The 18,767-nt window shown below is 33.7% G+C and overlaps 1 protein-coding gene across 1 annotated transcript in view; it reads right to left on the bottom strand.

Moving 5' to 3' along the window:
* LOC149542899 (8-amino-7-oxononanoate synthase-like) overlaps positions 1 to 1,789 on the bottom strand; it is a 195,827-nt gene extending 194,038 nt beyond the window's left edge. The window contains exons 1-2 of the mRNA XM_089797818.1: positions 757 to 1,789; positions 124 to 254 (exon numbers count right to left, since the gene is read on the bottom strand). Coding sequence (XP_089653944.1) covers positions 124 to 254; positions 757 to 763 — 138 coding nt within the window. The 5' untranslated portion in view covers positions 764 to 1,789. The remainder of the gene's footprint in view (positions 1 to 123; positions 255 to 756) is intronic.
* Positions 1,790 to 18,767: the final 16,978 nt, after the last annotated feature.

The following is an 18,767-nucleotide window of genomic DNA, read 5'->3' as shown; positions in this document are numbered from 1 at the left end:
AAAATTACCACAAGAAATGTTTAGATAAGTTGCTAGCACCAAATCAGCTTGAGTGCTGCAAAGAGACAAAGTATAAAGTTCATACAACTCAAAGAATAGAGCCTAAAGAATTTACATTTGCACCTTAGCAGCAGCACTTCTTACAGCAGGATGAGCAAACAATGCTAAGTAATCATTTCCAGAGAAAAGCAATAATTTTCTAAAATTCTGTGGCTGTGCATCCAATATGTTATCAAAATCGCATGTCTCCTTGCCTAATAAACAAAGTATTCAGAAAGAGATAAAGTTTATGACTAAAAAATTGTTATCACAACAGAGAAAGCTAAAAGAAGATCAAAAACTTAAGGTTTGACAACCAACATTAGTTTTAATATCGCAACATCAAGATTAGAATCTCCATAGATGGTTGTTAAGTTTGCATATAATAGCTTCAAACAGGTTAAAAGGCATCACCAAAAACTTCTTAGACTGTTCATGTTTATCCCAAAACAACTTAATAACAAGAATGAAATTCACTCATATATAAGAATTGTCAAAAGAGAGATCTTAGGATTGTTTGAAAGCAATCTGTAAAGAAACAATTTCAATTTAATGTAAAAAATGTCAAAAAATGGTATTCATTATTAAAGTCTACCAGAGTTTGTATTGCACACACATTTAATTTCATTTCAAATATGTAACAGATTTAGGGAAAGTGAAGGAAACAATAACTTTTATGAGAAAATCCATAGTTTACAAACTCAACTTGTAACTTACCAATCATAGTGGTAGAAATCCAAGGGCCCCACTTCGAAGAACAGTACCCCAAGTTTAGAATTGAAGTTTGCTATTCAATTATTGTGGCTTAGACATGTGATGAAGCATCAATCATCTATAATATCACACTGCACAAATCTCAAGCCAAATATGCACCTGTGTATTTTAGTAGGTGTCGGTACCCTAGGAAACTTTGCCTACAGTTCAGTTAGTTGTCTAAGATAAAATTCTTCTCATGTTATTCATGTCAACTAAGTCCTCGTCTAGTAAACTTACGAAGATGCTCAATCATTGTTCAGTTTGTAGATTGTTCAAGTTGCACTAAGCCAAGCGAAAGGTGAAGAAGCTCCTGATTAATTGGAAGCACACCTAGTGGGAAGAAAGAGAAAGAAATGGTAAAGGTTTGGACCTCCAATTTTTGAACAGCAGCAAATGCCTGAGAAAACTTCTCCATTTTGAATTGGGGCATAATTTAATTGGCAATGCCACAAGGAAAGGGTAACTAAGGTGTTAAACCTTCCATAAAACTATTCTGGGTCAAAACATGACAAAGACAAGTGAAAGCTCTACTAATACAAATAAGTTAAGATAATGAGACAGTAGAAACTTTCCTTGGCAAAAGCCAATCCAGATTTTGAAAAAAATGGCAAAGGTGTTGCATAAGTTAGACAAGAGGAAAATGCATTCAACTTAAAAGAGTCGCACTTTATTGATGATAATTGCAATCTGAAACTACAACCAACGTGGGAATGGCACATTAAAAAATCCACTGTTTTCAAGTCAATGCAATTTTTTGGGGGCAAGTCTGGGAGGAAAACCATTCCAAAGTAGTTCACTTCAAGGGAAAAATGAAACATGTCTAAGTGTGAAAGACTCTTTTCCAAAGGCAATGCTAGCTGAAATAAGCAATTTAGGTGGCACGTCACAGAGAAAAACACTACTTGACTTAAAGTAAGTGACTTGTACTTTCCAATGGCAATGCCAATACAAAAAACTCGACTTTTAGTAGTGGATGGTGACCAAAAATGTTAACAGAAAACAAACATGAGGAACCACAACTTTCAAGTGGATATGCCAATGAAAACTGACTAAGTGGCTACCTTCAAGTTAAACATGCCTAACAGAAAAGACTTCAAACATAAAGGAAAAATCACCATTTTCACTTGGCAAAGCCATCCCAAGAGTGTGACAAGGAACTTAAGTCAACTAAATACAAATCCATTGCCAATTTCCAAGTTTTAAAAGCAAAACTAATTGAAGCCATGAGAGCATCTTATATCATGGCGTATGAATGGGAGAGAGCATATTCGTAGCAAAAGAAAGCCTGTTTTGGCAATTGAAGTATTTTATTACCATTTTGCAATAGATTATATTATGGTTGCTTTAAAAGTGGGGCTTTATTGAATATTTTATTATTATTTCCCCTTAGAAGTTGCCTCTAATGAACATATCAATGAGTAAATTGAGCACATAACCTATAATAATAGTTCATGCCAAACTTTTGTGGCAAAAATTTTTGATCAAGCTATGAAGTCAAGGATTTGATGTCCTCAATTTTGCCATCACAAAATAGGGGTGACCCTACACAATTTTCTCATAGATTTGTAGGTGTATCGTCTATGTTTTTGATATATTGGATAATGCAATGTAAAGGCAATATGTTATCCTTGAATAGTCCTTTATTTTGCACCTTTCCTAGATCCTTTTTGAGGGTTTATGTCAACATTAATCATCTTATCACTCATCAGGGTGATGTTTTCTCTGACTGCAAGCACTTGATTATTGGTACCCTTCAAGTTTATTTCTTCGTTTTTCTTACATTTGTGTTTTGTTTGTGTTAGTTTTTCCCAAGGATTATAGCTTTTAAAATTCTGCTCATTTTGAGCTATCTTAGTCTCAAACGAAATTCTCTAGCTAAAGTTATTAAGGAATTAAGCATAATGTAGGTGAGCACTTTCGGCTTGAGTGCATATCCTTGTTCTTTAGTTGATAATCTCTCAAAAGTGGGCTTTTTATTGATTATTGAATGAAATTAAATTGTCATCTACATAGGCAAGACCCTACAATGCAACGGTAAATTGAGGTCTTCAATTCTAACCTACTTGAAATTAACACATAATGATAATTAATCTTGACAATAATAATACATAATCTAGGCTTTGACCGATTACCAATGAAAAAAAAATTGTCATCTACATGTAAAGTAGGTTTAGGACCTCATTACAAAATTTCAAATCATTTTGATAAGATTTAGACATAGTTTTCAATGATTTTCTAATCTAATGGTGGGCTTTTTCAGTCCTTTTACATATCTCTTCATTAAAATTATAGTCATAGGATACGTCGAATTTCAGCAAAATTTTACCCTTTCCGAACTTCATGTGGATTTAATGATATTTAATATTATTTTATTTTATTTTAAAATGATGTTGAGTTATTTAGTTAAATTATTTAGCAATGCTAAACTATTTTGATTTTTTTTTGATATATTACTAATATTTTAAAATACATAAACATATATAACTTAAATATAATATCGACTTTTGATTCTGAAATTTTACCCTTGCTGAGTTTTATTCAAATTTTATGATTGACGAACTTGAATTCAAATTTGAACCTTGATTAAGAACTTATATGTAAATTAAAAACATGAGAGACAACTACAGATTTTATCCAATATTGCATGTCATCACATATGTTAATTTCCACTATAAATATTTTGGATCCAAGTCATAAGGGGGGGAGGGGGGTTTGAATGCAAATACATGTGTTCAAATGAAAGTTGTAAATATATGCAAAATGCTTTAAAAAGCACGTCATTATTTATGGTGACCTATTAAATAAGTTTGCATATATTGAGCATATGTAAAACCGAAAACATTTGCATTTAACTCCAAATAACACATCTTAAGTTATTTGGGGGCAAAAATTGAATGTGTTTGCATGTGTAAATGACTTCATAAAGCATGTCAGTATGAATTTAAGAGCTATTTTTTGCACAAAGAGCCCCATGGTAGCAATTGTTAGACCAAAAGTATATGCATTTGGCGTCAAGACAATTAAGTGACTTAAGAGGCTAAGTGGAGATTTTACATGTCATTACATATGTTTTTAATGTGTAATGCCTCCTACAAAGCATGTCAATACATAAAAACCCCATGGTAGCAATTGTTAGACCAAAAGCATATGCATTTAGCTTCAAGACACTTAAGTGACTTACGAGGCTAAGTGGAAATATAATAACATGCCATTACATATATTTTTAATGTGTAATGCCTTCTAAAAAGCACGTCAATACATATAGAATTGTGTTTTCCTTTAAAGGTTGGAAAAAGTGATTTTTGAGAGAAAGCACGTGTATTGCCTCATGAAAAACATGTATTTATTCCTCTTATATCTCTGTTTTCTATTCAGGAGTTGGGCGACAAATTTTCCTTCATTTGCATATCATTTTTACATGTAAGTGATATGTGTAAACACATTTTGTGTTGCGTTTTGATGCAAAGGCTGGAAGTCGAGATTTTCCTCTTGAATACATACTTTCTCAAGCATACAAACACTTGTGTTTTGGTTAAAACGGCCCAGCTAGGGCACATTTTTTGCACAACCAAGATTCAAGGGAGCAAATGCATAACACCTGCATTTTGGATTTGGAAACTCGTCCTAGGTGAAAAAGGTTCATTTTCAGCTTGTATCTCATCTTCAACAAGCATGTATTTCCTTTAGGTGTCGTTTTTGCTTGGCATTGCATCTTGTATCAAACTCAATCAATTTCAGGTTTGAATAGTTCAAATCTTGTTGCTAGATTTCTGCATTTTATTTCTCCATTATTGAAAACTCGTGAGGCAACTCGTCTTGACTCAAATGAGCATTGATTTCAAGAGGATTGAGTCAAGATTCATTGTCTATATAACTCCATTCTTGCAATCTTTATCTAATTCCAAAAAACTCTTGGATTTGATTCAGATTTTGCTCAAGATTTTAAGAAGACTTCTCTTGTTTTTTGCAAGAGGATGGAAGTTTCCCTATGCTTGTTTTAAGCCTTTTTCATGCATATAACTTTTTTCTTATTGATAAATGCAAATCCTTCATTTCATTTGCAGATTTTCATGCATTTTTGTTTATGTGTTGATCCTTCTTTCTTTCGTGTTGATTTTTCCAAGTTGCATATGCAAAGGCTTCACTTTGCTTATGTTGCAATCAGAGCTAATTTAATCCAATCCATTTATTGTCTTAAAGGTTCTCAGCCATATTCCTCGTTCATATCCTTCCAAAATCCATACTTGTGCATCAAAAAAGTATGCAATGGATCCATCTCATGAAGACATACTCACCTTTTGGAATTTTCATGTAACAATTACACGCATCGGATTTCCATGTCAAGAGAAGTTATACCAGCCAAGGGAAAAGAGAAAAAGAAAATGAAGTTTCAATATAATCAATACTATAACTCAATTTGCCCTTCATAAATTACCTCATACAATGATGAGGTTAGAGATAATGATATTGCTCATATGGACATGGATGACTTTCTCAAAAGTGTTGATGTTGTTGTATTAGAAGACATGTTCTACATCAAAGAAAGTTACATATATATGGTCTCTACCTCTCCTCTAGCTCCTCTAGAACCTGAGTTTGTATCTGCATGTGCAAAGAATTTTGATCATTCAGCCATAGCCATTAGAGACCAAGATGGGAATACCATCGTAAGTCTTGATCTTGAGACTATTGATAGGATATTCAACATTCCATCCTCTCCAATGGGGTCACAAATATCTCAAAACAAAAGGCTTTGGAATGGTGGAATGAGGATAGTGCATACTACATCAAGTATATCAATGACCATTGGTTGATCAACAAGAAGCCTAACCTCACAAGATGGCCAAAGGGTGTGGATCATTTTGAATTCAAGGCAAAGATAAATGATCTCATCACTTTGCTCATTCGCTTTGGAAAACTCAAGGGATCAAACACTTTTGAGTCTTCAATGTATAAGTACATCTCTCTTATTGTTGGGTCTAAACAGAAAAAGACATTTTGGAGAGAGATGATTAGTGATCAATTGAATTCATATTTGGTTTACATTGCTTCTGCCCTAGGTTCCTTTTCAGGCCTTCCTACCAAAGGAGACAAGACACTTGTGCCCGTATGGGAATACTATGATCAATGCCTTTTAGAGTCAATTGTGTGCATTACAGAAGAGTACAAGATGCATTTTATGGTAATTTAATTTGCTTGTTTGACAAGTAGCTTCGAAAGAAGTTTGTATCTAATGAGGCTTGGATAAAAGTAAATGAATACAATTGCCTTTTCTTACAATTTTTATCTTCCCCTATTTAAAAGTGGGTTATTTTCAAGGAGAACCATACACCCTGCCTTTGTAACCTACTGATAAGATCATCCTAATGGAATTAGCAAGACAACTTATAGTAGTGCAAACATATTAGTCTACACTACATAGGCCAGTAGTTGGGATTTCTTCACAAAATCCACTTAAGATTGGTGGGTATTCCATAGACATAGTGTCGAAAGCAAAGAACATGGAATTTGGACTTTAACTGATCACTCTAAAGAAATTCATGGTAAGGAGTTGTTTTGACCAGATAGGAATGAATGATAAAATAAGAAAGTAGTATGCACACGTGCATCATCTTGAGGATTTGTGGATTGATTTGTGCATAGAGGTGGACATCAAGAAGTTAGACTACTCAAAGTTGAAAAACTAGGACTAGGCAATATTGTAGTCAACCCATTTTTTTTGAAAATCTCAGAATCGTCAAAAACTCAGCAAAAAAATCAGTAATAAATCAACACTTTTATTGAAATTTTGAAAATATATAATTTCAATAAAAATTCTTAAAAGCACGCACATACACCAAATATGTTGAACATTTACTAATTGGGATATCCGCCAGATATCAATCAAAGATTAGACTTATATAGATAACAATTAAAGCTTAGCAGATGAAGTTTTAACATAGAATCATTCAATCATATAACAAAAAACAAGTATGTCACCTGAATGGATAAGTTCAATACTTATAGAAGTCAAACTCCATGAAACTATAACTTTTGAATAATATTAAGTTCAAGTTTCAATAACAATAAAAACTAGAAGTAGGTATCATAAATTGCATCTAAGACAAAAGTTCAAAAGAGATCCTCCTCACTACATGGATGGTGCTGAAGTAATTGCAGCATCTTTAACAAGTGCCTGAATAGGTCCTCGGGCTCAACAGAAGCCTCTAATGGATGACCAAGTTCACGTTCCTCCTCACGTGTTGCCACTCATGTATCCCAATCATTTGTCTCCATCTCAAACTCACCTAGTTGTTCATCACTCAATAAAGGATTCACATGCGCATCTACACATCATCACCATCAAGAGGAGCAATCCAATCTATAGAATATGGATCAATCTCTTCCAAGTCAAGTGTTTCATATGAAACTTGACCTTTTACCTTCTTTTTGTGCAACCAAAGGTTGTACCGCACATAAACCAAGTCATTCAAGCGTTTTTGAGACAACCTATTGTGCTTATTTGCGTGATGTTCTCAAAAGTACTCCAATTTTGCTTGCAATCAAAAGCACTACAGGGCTGAGATAATATTCGGATGGCAAGCTTTCAAAGATTAGGTGTTGTTGCACCATAATCTTCCAACCACATATCTGCAAGGATTAAAAACAGCCATTTATAATGTTGCGAAGATTTTGATAAATATAATGTGCGAAATAAATGGTATAATAAAACTAAACATTTTTTTTAACCTGGTTGCAGGGTATGTCTCCTATGTTTCCAATCAGGTGAAGAAAACAATTGCCTTTCTTCCCTCTTGTAGCTTTGTAATCTTTGAATACATGTGTACAAAGTAACTTAAACCTATGCATCCACTCTAAATGTGTCAAAGAAATAAAACTCGGGGTTCAAGTAGTAGGCAACCGCATGAATATGTTGACAGATTTGTCAGTTCTGCCTACATCGCTTATGTTCCATATGGGTCTATATTTGGTCTCATTTGACCTTCACAAGTGTTTAAGGGCCTCTTTGGCCCTATCTGTAGCCTCATATAGATACCTCATGGAGTTTTTATCCCATCCACCATTCGTAGAACCTTCACCAACAATTCTAACATCTAGACATAAAAATTATAGAAAAAACAGTGAATTGCAATATTTAAACATTAAATAATAAATCATAAATAAAGACACGAAAACTTGTGTTGATGATCTCCTTCATTAGCTTGTCAAATTTGACATCAAACACATCCCTCTCTACTTCAAGCCTTTTGGCATAAGGTCGCTCCAACCCTTTCTCCCTAACAAATATCCTCCTCAAGTTGCGCAATGTGGCTAATATGCTCTACCAGATGAGAAATTTAGTAGCAAAGTGTGTAACCCCCAATCGCACGAGATCCTTATCATCAGTGTTCTCTCTCATAAGACTCAAAACCCATGTGTGGTTGTAGATGTACTTTGTGAGATTCCTTCATCTTCAACTGCCTTCTCCCCCCAACTTAGCTTCCCTAGGTCCTCTAGGAGCAAGTCAAGATAATGAGCAAGTCTACCAGCCAACTTAGCTTCCCTAGGTCCTCTAGGAGCAAGTCAAGATAATGAGCAGCCCCAGAGCTCCAAATAATGTGGGATGTCTATCCATCAAAAGTCTACCAGCCGCCACATATGCAGTTGCATTATCAATCACAATCTGAATGACATTACTCACTCCAACTTCCACTACCACCTCATCCAAAATGTTGCACAAATTCTCTAAATTTTTGACTTGATTAGAGGCATTAACTAGTTTTAAAAATAATAATTGTCCCCTAAAGCAACTAGAAAGTCGATGAGCGTCATATTCCTGCCATCTATCCACCCATCAAATATAACAATGCAGCCTCTGCAGCCTCTTTGTTCTCAAACTCTTCTTTGCTCCCGCACAGGTTGATGAATGCTTTGGACCTTATCCTGTAACAACGGTTCACTCACCTCATAACGAGTCAGCGGCTTGAACCCCTTACCAGACACGATCATTGTAGCAAGCAATTGATCCCAATATGGACTACATAAAGCATTGAAGGGAACATCATTGTAGTACAAAAATCTTGCAACTACCACCCTTGTCATCTCATTCATCTCTTTGTTTCATGCAGTTCCTTGCAATCTAGGTTGCACAACAAGAACGTTATGTGTAACCCAAAAGTCTAATATATGCCAAACCATATTTTTGGATACTTGTATCCGTGGCCCAATGGAAGATGAAGCCCCTGTGTGTGGCCTTGTAGAACTAAAATCCCCCATTGGGACTGCCATTGCCTTTGATGACCTCCTTTTTGCTCCGTTATTTGGTGCATATTTTTCAAGGCTTGCCAAAGCCTCCCTTGTAACCTCTTCCAGATAGTCATCACAAGGTGTAACTTCATTACATGGAACCTTTTCAAGGTGATATATCAATCAGTTTATGCCTCCACTCATATCCTTTGGAGAATAGTTACATTTGACATCTCCTTGATTTGGTCCTAGTGTCCCATGTTTCCAAAGCTCATCCCTCTTTCTACCACCAACCATCTTGTCAAGAAATAGGTAGACCATAAAAATATACCATTTTAGTATAGTTATAAACCTATGAAAATTAAAGAATCAAATCTATATTTATTGCTATATATTCATGTATCATAAATTACTTAAACAAAATTTCTAAATATTAAATATAATTTTAAATTTATATACTGATTACTAAATACTAATTTATTAATAATTTAATATATTCACACTGAAATTATAGAATTATAAATTATTATATTTATCATATATTATAAAGACTGTATAAAATTATGAATTATAATATAGGTTACATCGTAACAATATCAATATACAGTAAGAAATTAAGAATATAAATTTATAAACATAATCTCAATATAAATATTAAATATATTAGTAGTCCCAAAATCTATAATTATGTATATAAATTTATGAATATTTGGATTTATTAATAAGATTTCAAACTTGAGTATCAATGTGTTATACAGTGCGGAGGTTTTTACCCGATTGAAGTTGTATTACGAGTGCAGTCACAAACCTCTACATCTAAAAGACAAACCTTTGATGCTTTTGAATCTACTGAATCATTTGAATTCTTAATGTTTAACCAACTATTGTTGTTTCTTAAGGATCCGTCGAGTCAAACTCATCTGAAAGCACTTGCTGAAAGGAGAAAACGTGGCCACTGCTAAAGGGAGAAACTGTTGAACCAACTCTTTGAGCTAGGAGCCATGACTCTCATTGCCGCTAAAAACTAATGGCTATTGTCAATAAAAAAAAATTGAAAATATAGCTAAAAACTAATGGCTGTCGTCCAACAAAGAAAAAAAAGGAAAAGATGACAAACCTAAATTGTTATATTTTCTTGTTGACTTTTCTGACCGATATTTTTGCATGGCTCACAATTTTTCATGAGTTTTTTACATATTTCTCGCTAGCAACAAACAAAAACACATTATCATTTTTAACAATGATTAAATCACCAAGCCATTTTTTGCGTGATAAATCACACGATTAGCGAGACATGGCAAAGTTTTTTGTCACTGAGACTACTATAGACTAACCATCAAATAGTTGATAGACTTCAATTTCACAAAGATTCCTAATGGGGTTGGATGATGGAGGGAAATTTGATCTTGAATATGTCAAACATCATATCAAGTCTTTGCTTATCATGCCACCTGCGTGGTCAATGAAGAAGAACACATCTATTTGGGGTCGTTTTCAATCTATCCTTGCAAATACCAATATTTGGTCAAAAAGAAGAAGTCTCAAGTGCATAAAAATGACAAGAAGCAAAGGTTTTGACCTTGCAGAGCCAATTGATTTCAGATCTGAAATCAAAGGAAAAGGAAAGAATGACGCTACTACTCTTGCACCAGAATTTGCAATTCCATTATTTCCAAAGGTTGCTACTAAAGGTGGTAAGGGTATAGGTAAAGTTCTTAGAATCAAAGATGTAGAGTCTCAAAGGATTCAGATCAATTCTAGTGATGATGAAGAACTTGAAGAGCATGTTCTTAAAGCATCTCGCATTACTGATGCATCTGTCACAACGGCTCTCCCAAATACTGCACTGGTGTCAAACAAGTCTCCCAACTCTTTGTTTGACACAAACGCAGATTTATTCTCCATGGTACATGTACATCTTGTAAGTTGTGGATATACCAGCTATGCCCATTTCATTGGTTGCTCCTGCACTTGTGTCAAAGAATCAACACAACAACTTCAAGAATGTGTTTGACACTTACTCCATGTCTATCCCTTCCATGACCATTTCAACCATGACACTATTAGATACTGCAACAACACAATTAGAGCAATTCATGGCTAAAGTTGCATGCAGCAGCCCAACACTAGTGGCTATCTAAACTGAGACTCCTATTGCAACTACAATTGCACAATCAGATATACAAATAGTTACCACACCAGAAACAATATCAATGGTGGTTTATCCTCTTCTACCTTACCCCAATGGTTAAGTCTAATAACAAAAAAGAGGAAAAAGGAAGAACTTCCACCTAAGGAAATTGACTTCAAAAAAGTCAATAGACCTACAACCTCTAACAATTTCAAGGGTCGTAGTTGGTGCCAATGAGGTCAAATATGTCGAGCTAGTTGAACCTTTGGTGGATAAGTCTATTGAGGAATGCAAACCAATGATTATAGGATCACCTTAGTTGAACTTGGTAAGAAAACACGCCTCAGTTGTTACCAGGATGCACAGGATGCAATCACCTTGCTCATGCAGAGAAACAATAAGCTATAGGAAAAGAAGAATAAATTGAAAGAACAAAATAAATGTCTTCTTGAGATGATCAAAAGAAATGAATGACACTTCTCAAAGAGTTGATCCCATCCCCACATCTTCTCCTGAGCACAATACGTAGATGTAGTGGAAAGCAAATGTTGTTGATGATTGGTGCATCCATCTAGAATGTCATGCCCCTTGTTTTCCTCCAATAGAACTAAACAATAAATGATAAAATAAGTAAATTGATTAAACAATAAATCATAATATAACTTATTTGATTATATTATTAATATCATGAGACAAAAGAATATAATATAAAGTAATATATGAACACAACGTATAATCTATAATTAGATAAAATATTATTATACTATAATATAGAATAGAAAGAATTAAATAAAACTGAATAATTTATTACGATAATAGATAGTTTCGATTATCTCTATTTAGTATCTAATGGTTTTCTATCATAATGTAAATATTAGAATGTTTCTAATATTTTGTTTTTTGTTTCTAGAATAGAATGTTTCTATTTTTTACGATTGTTTCTGAAGGAAACATCGTTAGTCTCTTGTATAAATTGGTCTCTTGATAACTGCTAATAACAAGCATATATTTTCCAATTACTTTGTAATATGGTATCAAAATCAATACTCAAAACAAAATCAACAATAATTATAATTTCTTGGTTGAAATTATCTACCTTTTATTTTTGAAATTATTTACATGCCTATTTGCTTCCAACTCTCTTTATAATCTGACTAGGGTTTCCATTCTAAGAGATCTAAATACGCCAACTTCTGGTTTGATTTTGCAACCCAATTTTGTCCAGATCCATCTGTTTTTTAATCCATTTTTTGTGGTTTTTTTGCAACGGGGTTGTTTTTGTTCAAAACCCTAGTTTTTTATACCAGATCAAAAAAATTACAAATTCTTGGTGGGTTTTTTGAGATCTCAACTCAGTTGTTGTCTTTTTTTTTTGGATGCCTCGATTTTTGAGCCAACCGATCTAGAAACCGAAAACATATTCTTTTTAGGTTTTGATTGATTTTTCACTTCAAAAATCATGTTGGGTTTTGATTGATTTTTCACCTCAAAAAGCATGTTGGGTTTTGATTGATTTTTCACCTCAAAAATCATGTCGAGTTTTGATTAATTTTTCACCTCAAAAATGTCGGGTTTTGATTAATTTTTCACCTCAAAAATCATGTCGGGTTTTGATTCATTTTTCACCTCAAAAATCATGGCTTTTTCTTGGAGCATTATGCTCATCTACAAAGTTTTGGAGCATTATCCAAAGTACCATCAGCAATCTTCTCAGCAGACATCCTCTGCCCTAGATTTTGAAGGCTACCGAAAGAAAAACATTCAATGCAACTATTGCCACAAGTTTGGGCACATGAAGATTGAATGTCAGAAGCACTTAGTTGCCCTATCTAAGCAATCTGGTTTGCAGCCCACAGCAAACAGTGCGGAGCCCCTTGAGCAGCCATAACCTTCCTTTTACACTTTTTGACAACTTCGTGCTCTGGATAGATTAACCGTTAAGAAAGGGCATTATGATAATAGATATTTTCTATTATCTTTGTTTAGTATCTAATGGTTATCTATTGTAATCTTCCATAACTATTAGAATGTTTCTAATATTTGGTTTTTGTTTCTAGAATAGAATGTTTCTATTCTTTACGATTGTTTCTTAAGGAAACATCATTCAGTCTCGTATAAATTGATCTCTTGATCACTGTTAATAACAAGCAAATATTTTCCAATTACTTCGTAATAAATTTAAAATAAGATTAGAACACATTATCAACTAAGTCAAATAATCTGGTACAAACATTAGCAATGAAACCTAAAGTACACAAGATGAGATGAATTATAGGTCTATTCACAAAGTATACTACAAACTGATTAAGTCAGCTCAATTGTTCGACAGACAGAACAGACATATCTCAAGATTGCAATTCATTAAGACATTGATTCTATATAATTCAAATTAGAAGGAAAGTGTTAATACTAAGAAGTCTCAATAATCAATATCCATCAGTATGTGACCATTGATAGAAATTAAGGTGGAATAGTAAACAAGCCAATACTTGACAATATCAATCAATAAATAAAATTATATTCAGGGGTAGCGATCAAAACGGGTGCTGCTAAGGGCAGTATACATAACAAAAATCACACAGTTAAATCCTGATAGTAATATCACAAATTGACTTGCTGTGGAAATTATCTCCTACTTATCAAGCCAATACTTGACAATATCCATCAATAAATAAAATTATATGCAGGGGTAGCGATCAGAACGGATGCTGCTAAGGGCAATATACATAACAGAAATATTTGATCAAATATTGATCAATAGAGAGAGAACACGATTTTAATTCTTTACATCACAAAAGAACATAATCTATATTTTAATTAGGAATTGATTACATGAAACGGTTTGATAGTGAAGATACATCTCTTTAGTTTTAAAGATATAAGAGTATGGGCACACCCAATCGACCGGGATCATCAAACATCAGATATTTAGTATGTTACCTTTGCGGAATCCTTTGTTGAGAGCGGCATACAAAACACATTCGATTTCAATGAACAAGAAGAGGGATATGCAACCACAACAGGGAAGAACAATAACTACACAACAAACAGATATGATAGGAGAGTAGAATGATTATGGGCATCATAAACTAGACACACAGGGTATCAAATAGCATTAATCAATGAGGATTGGATCAAACACTGAATTAGCTTAAACTCATCTATAAGCCATTCATTATTTGAAAAACCAACCAATGGAAAGAACATCTATTTTGGATGCAGCAGAAAGGTGTCCATTGTTCCAAAATGCATAATGTTGCCAAACCAAATGCTTGTGACCACAGTATATATCAAGTACACAATATGAGGGAGATACTATATCAAAGGCACGAGAAGTATAGTCAAATGCCTTGGGATATCCTACCATCTAGAATAGTGAGAGGTTACCAAACAATAGGTATTGATAGTGTTAGAGATATCATCATAGATCAATCTTTGTACAGAATACACAATCAAAAATCTATACACAAGGAAAATCTTTGGAAAATCTTCAGAACTAATCAATCCATTGAATCAAGAAATAATAGAAATATATATATATATATATATATTAGCAGGATATATAGAAGCTTAAAATATAACTACAGGCATCAGTTTTAGAGATATAAAATCAATTCATCAAACTTGAGGAGGAGATAACTGATCATGACCTTGCAAGAAACTTTTGGAAATTGAAGTTTTGAGTAAATAATCCTATTATAACCTTGAGAGGATTACAAGAGGGGGCATTATTGTGGTATCAAAGCATGATCTTGCCATCCTGCGGGGAAAACTTGAAGAGGATGAAATATGAAGTTTATCTTTAAGATTAAAGAATCTATATATAATATTATGAATCTACACCAAGAAGTATGCCTAACCTTATTAAGGAACACTAGTGTATGATGAGACCATATTGCAATCAAGAAAGTATATAGATATCACCATTTAGTGTAAAGCAAATAGAGCTTCAAAGGTGCTTGACAATAGCCACAACAACCTAAGTATTCAATAATGTATAATTTATTTTGATTATTATAAAAAACATTTAAAAATTAAAATAAATAAGGGGAAGAGTGGCAATTAAGGGAGAACTGTAAAGGCACCCTATTGCAGTAGCAATAAGCAAAATTGTTATAAGGGAATCCTATTGCACTTTAATTCAGGGAGAATCATTAAGAACTACTATAAGGACACCCTAATGCTTTGAGATAAAGGGAAGAATGCTAGGGTACCCAATTGCAGAAGAGACCCAAGCTGCAATCAAGGGAGAATCGTGAAGGGCACCCCATTATAGCAACAATTAAGGGAGAACTTCTCTAAGGGCACCCAATTGTGTTGTGAGGGAGAGCTGCTAAGGGCACGCTATTGCAAAATTAGTTGAGGGAGAACAGTTGAGGGCACCCTATCATAGTAGCAATCAAGGGAGAATTGCTAGTAGGGCACCCTACTATGCCCTAATTATGGGAGAATTGCCAAAGGCGCCCCACTACAAAGTAGAGATTGTATCTTAAGAGGCCTAAGAAGAGATAAAGTCTCTCTTAAGAATTAAACAAAGATCAATACTCCTAAAAGGGTATCCATAAGGTCTTGGCCGAGATAAAGAATTTTCAAAAAATTGTAAGGTTTCCTCAACAAGATTCATCGTGGGTCAAGGAAATGCATAACAAGGAGCATGGAGGCACTACCAAATATCAAGATAAGTTTTTCTTTATTTATTTTTTCTTAGTATGTTAGATGAAATATTATGAATTTCTCTCCAATTCATAAATTTGTATATCCTAATCTCATATTGAAATTATAATTTCAGAGTGGCACAAAAGGATCTAAATGCTTGAGGACAAGCAATTTGAGGAAGGGTGGACTGCAATGCCCCCTATTTTCCTCCAATAGAACTTAATAATAAATAATAAAATAAATAAATTGATTAAACAATAAATCATAATATAACCTATTTTATTATATTATTAATATAATGAGACGAGAATATATTATAAAGTAATATATGAACACAATGTATAATCTATAATTAGATAAAATATTATTATAATATAATATATAATAGAAAGAATTAAATAAAGAAAAATAATTCAAAAAGATTAGGACACATTATCAACGTCAAATAATCAAGTACAAACATTAGGGGTGAAACCTAAAGCACACAAGATGACATGAATTATAGGTCTATTCACAAGGACACTACAAACCGATTAAGTCAGCTCAATCGTTCAATAGAAAGAACAGATATATCTTAGGATTGCAATTCATTAAGACGCTAATTATATAATTCAAATTAGAAGGAAAGTGCTAATACTAAAAAAACCCCGATACTTAATCAATATGCATCAGTGTGTGACCATCGATAGAAATTTAGATGGAATACTAAACAAGCAAAAAGTTGACAATATCCATCAATAAATAAAATTATATATAGGGGTAGCAATCAGAACAGACACTGCTAAGGGCAATATACATAACAAAAATATTTGATCAATAGAGAGAGAACACAATTTAATTTACTTAGATCACGAAGAACATAATCTATATTTTAATTAGGAACCTATTACATGAAACGGCTCGATGGTGAAGATACGTGTCTCTTTAGTTTAAGAGATATAAGTGTATGATCATTCGCACTCAATTGGGATCATCGAACATTAGATACTAATTTATCCTTCATAGGCTCCTTTGTTGAGAGCGGCATACAAATACATTCGATATCAATGAACAAGCAGAGGGATATGCAACGCCAATAGGAAAGAACGATAACTACAAAACAAACAAATATGAAAGCAGAGTAGAATGGTTACGAGCGTCATAAACTACACAAGCATGGTATCAAATAGGATAAACCAATCAGGATTGGACCAAGCACTGGATTAGCTTAACCAGTACAGAAGCCATTTATTATTGGAAAAAATAACTAATGGAAAGAACGTCTATTCTCAATAGAGCGAAAAGGTGTCCATTGTTCCAAAATGCATAATGTTGCCAGGCCAAATGCTTGTGAGCATGGTGTATATCAAATACATAATATGAGGGAGATGATTTAAATGGGTTTAATACTATTACTAGTCAGTTATCTTCTGTGGGTATCAATTTTGAAGAAGAAATTAAGGCTCTCTTAATTTTGTGTTCTTTGCCTGAAAGCTAGAATGGCTTGGTAATTGCTGTGAGTAATTATGTTCCTGGATGTAGTACCCTAAAATATGATGATGTGATTGATCTTATTTTGAGTGAATAAACTCGTAAGAAAAGCTCAAGTGGATCTATATCAGGAAGTGTTTTGAATGCACAAAGCAGGGGTAGAACGACTAAGAGAGGAAGTAATTCTAAAAATCGTGAGAAATCAAGAAGAAAGTCAAAGGGAAGGAGGTCTCAATCAAGAGGACCAAATGATTGCTAGTACTATGGGAAACTAAGGCACAAAAAGAAAGATTGTTGAAATCAAAAGAAAAATGAAGGAGATAAATCAAATGGAGACAAGGAGGCAAATGTGGCAAGTAATAGATCCAAAGAGGATGCTTTGCTTCTATCTTTAGAAAGTGTTGATGATTCATGGGTTTTAGATTCTGGTGCTTCATTTCATGCTACACCTCATAGAGGTTATTTCATTGATTATGTCCAAGGGGATTTTGGGTTTGTTTATTTGGGGGATAATGAACCCTGTCAGATTGTTGGAAAGGGAAAAATTAAGATTAAGTTGCAAAATGGGAATCATTGGCTACTACATGAGGTAAGACATGTTCCAAGGCTGAGTAGGAATTTAATTTCAGTAGGGCAACTTGGTGATGAGGGTTGTGTAGTTACTTTTAATGATAAAAATTAGATGGTTTCAAAAGGTTCCCTTGTAGTAGCAAAAGGTGTGAAAGTAGACACCTTATATCTTTGTACATGTCATATTGTTCCTTCTACTTTAATTGCTTCAGAGAAAAATGAATGTTTAGAAACAATTGCTACAATTGAGCAGGGAGAACAAATAGTTGTTGTAGATTCTGATACAATGTTGTGGCACAACAGACTTGGGCACATGAGTGAGAAATGTATGAAAATACTTCATTCAAAGAAAGTTTTACCAGATTTGAAATGTGTTACTATGAATTTTTGTGAAAGTTGTGTGTATGTAAATCAAAAGAGAGTGAGTTTTGCAAAGAAAAGGAAGGAAAATAAAAGGGAGAAATTAGAGCTTGTGCATACCAATGTATGGGGATCGGCTCAGGTATCTTCTCTTGGTGGCTCTCATTACTATGTTACATTTATTGATGACGCAAGTAGAAAAGTATGGGTTTATTTCCTCAGACAGAAATTTGATGTATTTCAAACTTTTAAGAAATGGAAATGCTTGGTTGAAAATGAGATTGGTAAAAAATTAAAATGTCTCAAATTTGATAATGGTGGTGAGTATTGCAATCATGAATTTGAAGATTATTGCTCCACTAATGGTATTCATAGATAGAAAAATTGTTCCAAGGACTCCATATGAAAATGGAGTGGCTGAATGCATGAATAGGACTATAATGGAACGTACAAGGAGCACAAGATTGCATGCTAGGTTGCCCTTACAGATGTGGGCGAAGGTTGTCAATACTATTGTATATTTGATTAATAGAGGTACCTCTACTCCTTTGGGTTGTGG

The sequence above is a fragment of the Cupressus sempervirens genome, chromosome 8 (assembly GCF_028749045.1).
Source record: "Cupressus sempervirens isolate cs-2001-9-10 chromosome 8, ASM2874904v1, whole genome shotgun sequence".
Classification (NCBI taxonomy): Eukaryota; Viridiplantae; Streptophyta; class Pinopsida; order Cupressales; family Cupressaceae; genus Cupressus; species Cupressus sempervirens.
The sequence above is the reverse complement of the archived record's forward strand: the minus strand, read 5'-3'. Positions and strand labels throughout refer to the sequence as shown.